The sequence below is a fragment of the Vigna unguiculata genome, chromosome 1 (genome assembly GCF_004118075.2).
Source record: "Vigna unguiculata cultivar IT97K-499-35 chromosome 1, ASM411807v1, whole genome shotgun sequence".
NCBI classification, from domain to species: Eukaryota; Viridiplantae; Streptophyta; class Magnoliopsida; order Fabales; family Fabaceae; genus Vigna; species Vigna unguiculata.
In genome coordinates this window covers 3,114,451-3,126,572 of record NC_040279.1, presented here as the reverse complement: position 1 = coordinate 3,126,572, position 12,122 = coordinate 3,114,451, and the positions used below count along the sequence as shown (strand labels likewise).

At 34.3% G+C, this 12,122-nt stretch overlaps 1 protein-coding gene and 1 long non-coding RNA gene across 2 annotated transcripts; both read left to right on the top strand.

Moving 5' to 3' along the window:
- The first annotated feature begins 681 nt into the window (after positions 1–681).
- Positions 682–1,874, top strand: LOC114165142. The gene is made up of 2 exons (XR_003599692.1): positions 682–857; positions 1,377–1,874. It is a non-coding gene; the product is annotated as an uncharacterized LOC114165142 (long non-coding RNA).
- Positions 1,875–5,421: 3,547 nt separating this feature from the next.
- On the top strand, positions 5,422–10,573 carry LOC114182250 (protein SUPPRESSOR OF npr1-1, CONSTITUTIVE 1-like). The gene is given in 8 exon segments (XM_028069073.1): positions 5,422–5,596; positions 6,074–6,656; positions 6,961–7,794; positions 7,796–8,090; positions 8,309–8,521; positions 8,621–9,090; positions 9,234–9,288; positions 9,403–10,573. Coding segments are annotated over 7 exon segments (3,450 nt in total). The 5' UTR covers positions 5,422–5,596; positions 6,074–6,090; the 3' UTR covers positions 10,420–10,573.
- Positions 10,574–12,122: the final 1,549 nt, after the last annotated feature.

Genomic DNA, 12,122 nt, shown 5'->3' with positions numbered 1-12,122 from the left:
GTTCGCAAACCCACTACCAACTCCAAATGCCACGGTCTGGATGATAGGGATAGTCTATGCGAATACTATAAGTATCCTCCACTGAAGACGGCAAAATGCTTGCTGGCGAGACAGTCTCTGAACCACAAACCTCCGACGACCACACTACTTGCTTCGCACCCTCGCTTTCCCCTTTCTCTCTTCTTCACTTTCTCTCTCCAAATAAGTTTTTATTTTCAGTTTCCATTAATTCTGTTGCACGTGTAACTTAAACATTTTCGCAATAAAAATTAAAAAAATGCACGGCCACATCAACATTGTCAAAAATTTGTCAAATTTTTTTGTTGAAATATATTTTCGTTTTATTAATTCTTTATTTGAAAGACATATATAACAAAAGCTGCACCCTTTCCGCAGTCATTACTGGTTTTACTTTTGGAGCTAGCGACTTCAAAAAACTAATTAGACAAGTTTAAAATCTGATTCTAAAGAAATGTGTGTGTAAATTTTAGTGGTTTGAGTGACGATATATATTTTCCTACGGAGAGAAAGATACAGTTTTTTCTATAGGAGAGAAATTTCATTTTATTTTATTTACAGCAGAAGGAAAATGAACTTCTGTCGAATTTTTTTTTTCGTTCTTACCAAGGAGAAGGGTGTAAATACCCATCTTTTTAATTCTTATGCGGATAAATCTTGTCATTATTAATTTTGTCTTTCTTATGCCAGGGTCAAACCCTGTGTTTGGACTGTTATTGATTGCTCTGCAGTCTTATTTTCCCAAAGCTGTACAATAGGTGAGTGCGTGAAAACTGAAGAGTTGATACAAAATAACGAAGGGTTATTTTGAGAACTTGCTAGTCAAAAAGAAGCAGCAGGTATTGTATTTTTCATCTGAAACTCTCCAACTCATTTTAGGTTGTCATAGATGTAGTTTAATTTTCATAAATTCCATTCTTTTCTACTTCATTTTTAACTCTGTTTTCTTTCCAGTTACTTTGTGGCTCATACATATTGTGCTGATCTCTGATTTTTTTTTTTTGAAACGGAACATACTGTATTGATTTATTTACTCTTTTGATTTCTATAATTACACAAACTTGATGCTTTTTGTTTTACTTCAAAAGAATCTATTTTAGTTTCTATGATAGCATATGTAATCTTTTTTATGGATCCTATTCAATATTATTGATTTCCTATAGTTTAATTCACATGGACTGAAAAAAAAATGTATGTATATATAAGATCTCAAATGAATAATTTTTGAGTATATGAGGTGGAAGTAAAGTTTGTATAACTCTGGTGTCAAATGAGTAATTAAAGATGTTATAACTTTTTGGCTCTAGCTGATTGCATTGTGCTATATATTTCATTGTGTCTCTATTGTTTTACTGAAGGCTGTAAAGGTAAAACCATGTCAGACAACGAGGCTCCTAAAAGACTGAGGCGTGATAGGGAGAAACCAGTGTTAGATAACAATATGCCTAAGAAACTGAAGTACTGGGTGGAGGAAAAATCCTCAGAGAACAACACTCCTCAAATAAAGTATGATGTTTTTGTTAGCTTCAGGGGTGAAGACATCCGCCACACGCTTCTTAGCCATTTGATTGGTGCTTTTCAAAGAAAGAAAATATGTGCCTTTATAGATGCTGAACTTTAGAGGGGACATGAAATAGGACCATCACTTTTTCAAGCAATTGAACGATCAGACATCCTGTTGATCATATTCTCACCACATTATGCTTCTTATCATTGGTGCTTAGAGGAACTAGAGAAAATCCTTGAGTGCAGAGACAAGTATGAACGGACTGTGATCCCTGTTTTCTACAATGTGCAACCCACAGATGTACGACATCAATTGCGGACTTATGAAAATGCATTTGTTGAGCATGAACTAAATTATAAGACCATGGTACAAATCTGGAAAGATGCTTTGAAGTATTCTGCTGATTTATCTGGAATTGAATCATCCAAATTTCAGTAAGCTATTTTTCCCCATTAATGTTTCATATTTTCTAGCTGTTATATAGTTATATGCATGTTGCCGCACATATTACATGGTTGGTTAGGTTGCAAAGACATGTAACCTTTATATATTAAGTTGTTTTCAGCATAATGTATACTTAACACTTACCACTTTTGCATGGTAATGTAATTTTAGCCAATATCACTATGATTGTATTCTGATGGAACCAGTCATGCTTTGTTAGTCCATTGCATTATAACTGAGTAGTACATTTGAATATATTTGGACAACATTGATTTTAATACACTTTTGATATAGATATGATTTTGAACTGGTGGAAGAAATTGCCAATGTTGTGCTGAAGGGGTTGGTTAAACCCCTAGTTAGCCCAAGAGAACTTGTTGGAATTGATGAAAAAATTGCAACAATAGAATCATGGATAAAAAAAGATTCAAAAGGCACTTGTCTAATTGGAATTTGGGGTATGAGAGGTATAGGCAAAACAACACTTGCCGAAGAGGTCTTCAACAAACTACACTCTGAATATGAAGCTTGTTATTTTCTAGCTCATGAAAGGGAAGAATCAAACAAACATGGAATAATTTATTTGAAGGAAAAAATATTCTCCGAACTATTAGGATGTGAAGTGAAAATTTACACACAAAATTCCTTGCCAGGACATATTGCTAGGAGAATCAGTCGAATGAAGGTTCTCATTGTTCTTGATGATGTTAATGATTCTGATCACATAAAAAATCTATTGGGAGATATTGGTAATTTTGGATCAGACAATACAGTAATTGTCACAACTAGAAATGAGCAAGTGCTCAAGACAAACAAGGTTGACGACACATACCAGCTTACGAAACTTAGTTTCAACGAAGCTCTTGAACTTTTGATTTACTCGTTGTAAAGATTAAAGATAGTGATCAAGATTCCCTTAAATTCATTGATAAACCAAAATAACCAATTCACCCCCTCTTGGTTGGGTTATATTAGACACATCAGTTTTAATAGAGCTAACCTCGGTAGAAATTCGACCAAGTCGTCATTGTCTTATAAAACACACACACACAACCCAGGTCGAAATTCAGTAGAGTTGTCCTAGACACAACCTAGGTTGAAATTCGCAGAGTTGGCCTGCACAAAATTCAGCACGGAATATCAGCCTACTCGACACTGGCTGAAATTTGACTGACCGAGTCAGACTAGCTAAAATTAGGCAGAGTTGGCTATGCCAAATTTAGCCAAGTCAGCCCAAGCCAAATTTGGTCGAGTCGTCGTAGACCGGAATTCAACTAAGGCCAGCTCAGTCGACTTTCATTTTGGACTGACTCGGCCGACCTCGACCCCGAGTGAGGGTTGGTTGAGTCAATCTCGACCGAAAGTCGAGCCAAGTCAACTTGGACTTGAGGTCGAGTGAAGTCGGCCTAAATCGACCTGTGTGAGTTGACCTAAGATGAATGATTGAATCGAGTCTGTCAAACCCATATCTAATGAATCTAATATATTACATCAATCTCATTTAATTTAATCTTATTGACCAAGTAGATTAAATATAATTTTAATCCAATTTAAATTGGATTAAAAAAGTCCAAATTTAATTGATCTGGTTAAAATGAATCTAGATTTTAATCCATATTTATTTTAACTAGATCAACTAAATTTTAATTATAGATGAAATCTATTTTATTAGATGTAGATTAAATATTTAAAAATCCAATCTGCCATCACTTTAGTTAAAATTGGTATTGGAATGTTGCAGTTCTCTTCCTTGACTCTAACCTGCCTGAAAATGTATTCTTTCTCTAATTCATATTTATTGTTTTTCAATTTAAATTAAATAATCATTTCAATAAAGATTAACATTCTTATGGAAATGTAATTATAATTTTGATCAGAGAACAAGAACACCGGAAGCTTTTCTTTTTTTTGGTTATAATGTTCTAAGCATAAATGACAAATAAACATACATACCTGTATGTTTTGTTCAAATTGTTTTGATGTAGACAAAAAACTACCTTGTGTATCATGAATGAACATAAATTTTAGGGTTAAATATGTTTTTTTTTTCTCGAGTTTCAGTGAAATTTTAAATTAGTCACTTTTCAAAACTGTTGATCAATTTAGTCCTTCATCTTTAAAAATGCGTGAATTTAGTCATTTTAACCAAATTTTGTTAAGTTTTTCTTACGTTTCAAGCGCATTTCAATATAGTATTTTAATTATTTACACCATTTGATACATTTTCGCTTCAATGTTAACTCAAATATTATCATAAAATGCGTCTAAAATGTCAAATAAACTTAACAAAATTTGGTAAGAATGACTAAATCTACGCATTTCTAAAGATGAAGGACTAAATTGGTATAAAGTTTCGAAGATGGACTAATTCCAAAATTGACTGAAACTTGAGGGATAAAAACATATTTAACCCTAAATTTTATTAATTTTTTATTTGAAAGACGAATATAACGAAAGTTGCAGCCATTCCGTAGTTATTATTGGTTTTTACCTATAATGCACGAATACGATACTTGTATCGAATACGACACGTATCCGATATGTCGATACATTTATTTTGAAAATAATAGGACGCAATACGTGATAAATACGCGATATCTGAATATTGAAAAATGGGTACTATAATTCTTAAAAACATAATAAATATATTATTATTGTTGTGTTAATCAAAGTTAAAACTATATGTACTAAAGTTATCAACATAAAAATTATAAATTATTGTCATCATAAAAATACCACTATAGGAAAACTCTTAAATAATGACCAATTTTAGTAATAAAAAATATGTTAGAGATTAATTTACAGACTAATTATTTTGGTAGTCAAAACCTTAATAGCTAATGTTAGTGACCAATTATTTTGGTAGTCAAAATCTTGGTAACTAATGTTAGTGATCAATTTAGAAATCAATTCATAATAAAAATTATTTTAATTATCAATTTAGAGACTAAGTATAATTTTTTGGAACTATTTTAGTTGCCAATAATTTTTAGTTTTTAAATTGATACTTAAATTAGTCACTATATAGTGACTAATTATTTGTGTTACTAAAATTGATCATTATTCAGAAATTTTCTTGTACTGTACCACGACTTTATAAATTAAATATTTCACAATAATGTATCCTAAAATATCGGATACGGATATGTGTTACATACGAATACATGACCTAAGTTAAATTACCGATGCATCCTAAAGTGGAAGTTAACGACTTCATAAAACTAATTAAAGTTTAAAATCTGACCCTAAAGAAATGTGTATGTGGATTTTTGTGGTTTAAGTGACTATATATTTTGCTACGGAGAGAAAAATACAAATTTTTCTATTAGAGAGAAATTTCATTTTTTTATTACAAAAAGGGTGAAAAAATAAATCTTCTGACCGTGAAATTATTTTTCGTTCTTCCGTAGAAGGGTGTAAATACCCATATTTTAAATTTTCATGTGGCGAAATCTTGTGATTCTTGTTTTTGTTCTTATGCCAGGGTCAAACCCCGTGTTTGTTTGGACTGTTATTGATTGCTCTACTCTCATTTTCCCAAGGCTGGTGTTTGTGGGAAAACTGAAGAGTTGGTACACAATACCTAAGGCTTAATTTCTGAATTTGCTAATCAAGAAGAAGCTGCAGGTATTGTATGTTTCATGTGAAACTCTCTTCCTACTCATTTCTAGCTTCTCATATATATAGTTTATTTAAGTTTCATAAATTCCATTTTTTTCTACTTCGTTTTTAACTCTGTTTTCTTTCCAGTTACCTATTCTGATGTAATCCTCTGATTTATTTTGAAACGGAACATACTGTGTTGATTTCTATAATTACGCAACCTTTATGTTTTTTTGCTTCGAAATTGTAGTTTCTATATAGCATATTTAATCTTTTTTATGGATACTATTCACTATTTTTGAGTTCCTGGAGTCAAAATTCACATGGACTGAACAAAAATGTATATATAAAATCCCAAATGAATATTTTTCTAGTATAAGAAGTGGAAGTACAGTCTGTATAACTCTGGTGTCAAATGAGTAATTAAAGATGCTCTAACTTTTTGGCTCTAGGTGATAACATTGTGCTATGTTTTTCACTGTCTCTGTTATTTCACTGAAGGGTGTAGAGGTAAAACCATGTCACACGACAAGGCTACCAAAAGACTGAGGCGTGGCAGGGAGAAACCAGTGTTAGACAACCATGCGCCTAAGAAACTGAAGTACTGGGTGGAGGAAAAATCCTCAGAGAACAACACTCCTCAAATAAAGTATGATGTTTTTGTTAGCTTCAGGGTTGAAGACATCCGCCACACGCTTCTTAGCCATTTGATTGGTGCTTTTCAAAGAAAGAAAATATGTGCCTTTATAGATGCTGAACTTCAGAGGGGACATGAAATAGGACCATCACTTTTTCAAGCAATTGAACGATCAGACATCCTGTTGATCATATTCTCACCACATTATGCTTCTTCTCATTGGTGCTTAGAGGAACTAGAGAAAATCCTTGAGTGTAGAGACAAGTATGAACGGACTGTGATCCCTGTTTTCTACAATGTGCAACCCACAGATGTACGACATCAATTGCGGACTTATGAAAATGCATTTGTTGAGCATGAACTAAATTATCAGAACAAGGTACAAATCTGGAAAGATGCCTTGAAGCATTCTGCTGATTTATCTGGAATTGATTCGTCAAAATTTCCGTAAGCTCTTTTTTTTTTTTTCTGTTAATGTTTCATATTTTCTAGCTGTTATATAATTATCATGTACATAATACATGCTTGTTGAGGTTGCAAAGCGATGTAACCTTTGTATATATTAAATTGTTTTCAGCAGAATGTATACTTAACATTTTCCATGGTAACGTAATTTTAGCCAATACCGCTGTGATTGTATTCAGATGGAACCAATTATGCTTTGTTAGTCCATTGCATTATGACTGAGTTGTACATTTGAATATATTGTGACAACATTGATTTTAAAACACTTTCTCTCTGTGTCATATAGATGTGATTTTGAACTGGTTGAAGAAATTGCCACTGTTGTGCTGAAGGGGTTGGCTAAACCCCTGGTTGTTGCAAAAGAACTTGTTGGAATTGATGAAAAAATTGCAACAATAGAATCATGGATAAAAAAGGATTCAAAAGGCACTTGTCTGATTGGAATTTGGGGTATGGGCGGTATAGGCAAAACAACCCTTGCAGAAGAGGTCTTCAACAAACTACATTCTGAATATGAAGCTTGTTATTTTTTGGCTCATGAAAGGGAAGAATCAAACAAACATGGAATAATTTCTTTGAAGGAAAAAATATTCTCCGAACTATTAGGATGTGAAGTGAAAATTTATACACAAAATTCATTGCCAGGACATATTGCTAGGAGAATCAGTCGAATGAAGGTTCTCATTGTTCTTGATGATGTTAATAATTCTGATCACATAAAAAATCTATTGGGAGATTTTGGAAATTTTGGATCGGGCAGTACAATAATTGTAACAACTAGAAATGAGCAAGTGCTCAAGACAAACAAGGTTGATGAGACATACCAGCTTACGAAACTCAGTTTCAACGAAGCTCTTGAACTTTTTCATTTACTTGTCGGAAAACAAAACGATAATCAAAGGGAGTACAATGAGCTATGTGAAAGGGTGGTCCATTATGCCCAAGGTATTCCATTAGTTCTTAAAGTTTTGGCTGGTCATCTTCGTGGAAACAAAAAGGAAGTGTGGGAAAGTGAGCTAGACAAGCTTAAAGGGATGCCTCACAAAGAAGTTTATGATGTAATGACATGGAGTTTCTATGATCTAGATCGTAAACAACAGCAGATTTTTCTTACAGAGTGAGATAAATGTGGGTGAGCTAAAGTTTTTATTGAAAGATAGCGAAAGGGATAATTCTGTTGTGGCTGATTTACAAAGGTTGAAAGAGAAATCTCTTATAACCGTGTCCAAGGATAATTTTGTATCCATGCATGATAATTTACAAGACATGGCTTGGGAGATTGTACGTCAAGAGTCTATTGAAGACCCTGGAAGACGAAGTCGGTTGTGGGATCCTGATGACATTTATGAAGCATTGAAAAGTGATAAGGTTAGCCTAAATGAATATATATCTTTTCTTTTGACTAACTTTTGGTTTATTTATCTTTTGTGAGAAATTTGGCTTAAGTTCACATTGATGACAGGTTATTGTTAGAATTACATAAGGGGTTTCATTGGGAAGATACAACACCAATGAGCCCAACTACATAAGGCATTGACATCACTCTCAACCCAAAACCTTAAGGCAATGGGTTTATGAGTCTTTATTCTTATATAGTGCTCCACTTTATCATTTCTAGTCAATGTGGGACTTAGACTCACACTTGGATTCTTAACAATTATGAATTTGATTGCTTAAATCAGCTTCACATTCTTGCTGAGGGACTTCAATTTTTGGCAACTGAACTAAGATTTATTGCCTGGCTCGGGTGCCCTCTTAAATCCTTACCAGAAAATTTTTCTGCTGAAAAACTTGTTATATTGAAGTTGCCAGATAGCAACATGGAAAAACTTTGGGATGGAGTAAAGGTAAATATTTGTCTCAACTGATTATTTTCTGTTAACTAAAGGGATCTGAAATTAACTAATTTAGCTCCTGTGATATGCTCTTGTTTCATTTTATTATAGAATCTAGTAAATTTAATAGAAGTTGACCTCAGTGGCTCTGAGAAGTTAAAGGAGCTGCCAGATTTATCAAAAGCCACAAATCTTGAAGTACTATATCTTGGGGGTTGTTCTGCATTGATTTGTGTGCATCCATCTATTTTTTCTCTGGCCAAACTTAAGAAATTGGAGCTTTGGGGTTGCGTGTCTCTTACCACACTCACAAGCAATTGTCACCTAGGCAGCCTCAGTTTTCTCGATCTTGATTATTGCAAGAATCTCACGGAATTCTCAGTGATTTCAGAGAATATGGAAGAACTGAGATTAGAACGTACAAAGGTCAAAGCACTTCCCTCATCATTTGAATTTCAAAGCAAGCTTAGATTTCTAGATCTAGCAGGTAGTGACATTGAGAGTTTACCTTCATCCTTAACAAATCTTAATCAACTGCTATATCTAGAGGTAAGTAATACTTCACTTCAAGTCATAACATAGCTTCCTACATTGCTTGAAACTCTAACTGCTACATGGTGTTCTTCACTTGAGACTCTGCCAAAGCTTCCTCAGTCCCTTAAAACACTAGACGTCACAGGTTGCAAATCACTACAAACTCTTCCAGAACTTCCCCAATTTCTAGTAACTCTAAAAGCAAGTTTCTGTACTCCACTTCAAATTCTACCAAATCTTCCACTGTGCCTTAAAACTCTAATGTTAGTGACTTGAATTCACTTCAAACTCTACCAGACCTTCCCGAGTCCCTTCGAAACCTAAATGTATCTCGCACTTCAGTTCAAACTCTACCATAGCTACCCCCATCCCTTAAAACTCTAAGTGCTCAATACTGCAACTCACTTCAAATTCTACCTGAGCTTCCACTGTCCCTTGAAACTCTAAATGCAAAATTCTGCCCTTCACTTCAGACTCTATCAAAGCTTCATCAGTCCCTTACAACTCTAGATGTTGCAGGTTGTGAATCCCTTCAAATTCTACCAAACATTCCCCAGTCCCTTGAAACTTTAGATGTCAGTTTCTGCAAATCACTTCAAACTATACCAAAGCTTCCTTTGTCCCTGAAAAATCTAGCTATTAGACACTTGAGTTTAGTTAAAACTCTACCAAACCTTCCCCAGTCCCTTCAAACTCTACATACTGAATTTTTCCTTTTACTTCGGACTCTACCAGAGATTCCCCACTCCCTTAGAACTCTGAATGTTGTATTTTGGACTTCACTTCAGACTCTACCAGAGCTTCCTCCATCCCTTGAAACTCTAAGTGCCCAACACTGTTATTCACTTCAAATTCTACCAAAGCTTCCTCCGTCCTTGAAAACTCTAGATGTTACACACAATGTTTCACTTCAAACTCTACCCCAGCTTCCTCAATCCCTTCAAACTCTAACTGCTAAATCTTGCACTTTACTTCAAATTCTACCAAAGCTTCCATTGTCCCTTGAAACATTAAAGGTGGAATATTGCTCTTCACTTCGGACTCTGCCAAATCTTCCCCAGTCTCTTACAACTCTAGATATCACATATTGTAAATCCCTTCAAACTCTACCAGACATTCCCCAATTCCTTGAAACTTTAGATTTCAGCTTCTGCAAATCACTTCAAATTCTACCAAAGCTTCCTTTGTCCTTGAAAACTCTAGTTGTTGGACACTTGAGTTCACTTCAAACTCTACCAGACCTTCCACAGTCCCTTCAAACTCTGAATACAAAATTTTGCTCTTCACTTCTGACTCTACCAAACCTTCCTCATTCCCTTAAAACTCTTGAAGTCCCAGGCTGCAAATCACTTCAAACTCTACCAGATCTTCCTTAGTCTCTTGAAACTATAAATGTAAGAACTTGCACTTCTCTTCGAAATCTACCAAATCTTTCACAGTCCCTTGAAACTCTAAATGTTGAATCTTGCTCTTCCCTTCAAACTTTGCCAGAGCTTTCCCCATCCCTTAAAATTTAATTGCCCAATCTTGCTATTCACTTCAAATTCTACCAAAGCTTTCACTGTCTCTTAATAATTTAAATGTCATAGGATGCAAATCACTTCAAACTCTACCGGAGCTTCCCCCATCCCTTGAAACTCTAAGTGTGAGATTATGCACTTCACTTCAAACACTACCACTGCTTCCCCCATCCCTGAAAAATCTAAATGCCCAGTTTTGCACTTCGCTTCTAACTCTACCAGAGATTTCCCCGTTTCTTGAAACTCTAGATGTGAAGAGTTGCATTTCACTTCATACTCTGCCAGAGCTTCCCCCGTTCCTTAAAACTCTAAATGCCGTAAATTGTAGATCGCTGAAGACTGCATTGTTGTTTCCTTCAACGACGGCTGAGCAATTAATGGAAGACAGGAAACATGTTCTGTTTGGGAACTGCTCAAACTTGGATGAACATTCTCTAGAGGCTATTGGGTTGAATGCGCAAATCAACTTGATTAACTTTGTGAACAGACATACACCTACACCGAATCATGCTCATTTTGAAAATTACTATGAGAATCTTCAAAGTCATGATCCTTATGAAGCTGAAGCTGTTTACGTGTATCCAGGAAGCACTGTTCCAGAGTGGTTGGAGTATAAGACAATGAAGGATTACATAATTATTGATCTCTCTTCTGCTGCACCTCCCCTCTTCTTTGCCTTCATTTTCTGCTTTGTCCTTGGCGAGTGCAGGGACTTGTCTTACACATTTGACAGTTATAAATATCTTACACATTTGACAGTTATAAATTTAATATCACTATAAGTGATAGTGACGATGATGATGGTGGTAATGAAGAGGGTAGTGTTATAATGTACATGGGTGAACATTTGGAAGAAACAATTGAATCAGATACTGTTTGTGTGAAGTATGACAGAAGATGTTCTGAGTTCCTAAATAGCAGAGCCCAAAATCAAGCAAGGTTCAAAATCAAGGTTGCACCGAAATCACAGGATGTTGTTTTAAAAGGATTTGGAGTCAGTCCAATAAGCACCAGTGCTTATAGCAGTTTCATTCAACAAATGGAATTGCGTGACTCCATGTTTCAATTTCATTGAACAAATGGAATTGGTCTGTGTTTCGTGTCATCCCAGGTTCTTTCTTCCCGCAGTTTAAAATCAAATATTTGATTTGGAAAAAATGTATAATTTCATGTTATAAGAACTTAATTGGCTAAAACATTTGTTATTCGTGACTTCTGCCAATTTGAAGTTCTTAAAGAAACAACTGCATGTATTTAGAAAGGTAAACAAACAAATGATTGTGCATGTATAGTCTGTTATGGGATTTTTCTTTTAATTGTGATGTTCTTTTAATTTTTTTTTTATATATGTATATATGGATATTTTCGTATAGGTTTTATCTGGTATAAAAGAAAATTGATGTTTCTTGTTTGTATTTTCACTTATTTGAAGTCATAAGGAAAAGTAACACGAAGAATGCTACTGTAACAACGTAGAAAAATATTTTAATATGATACTGGTAATTAAAAAATAATAAATATTTAAGTGTGATCATTAAATATTTAAAATCAATTATTCG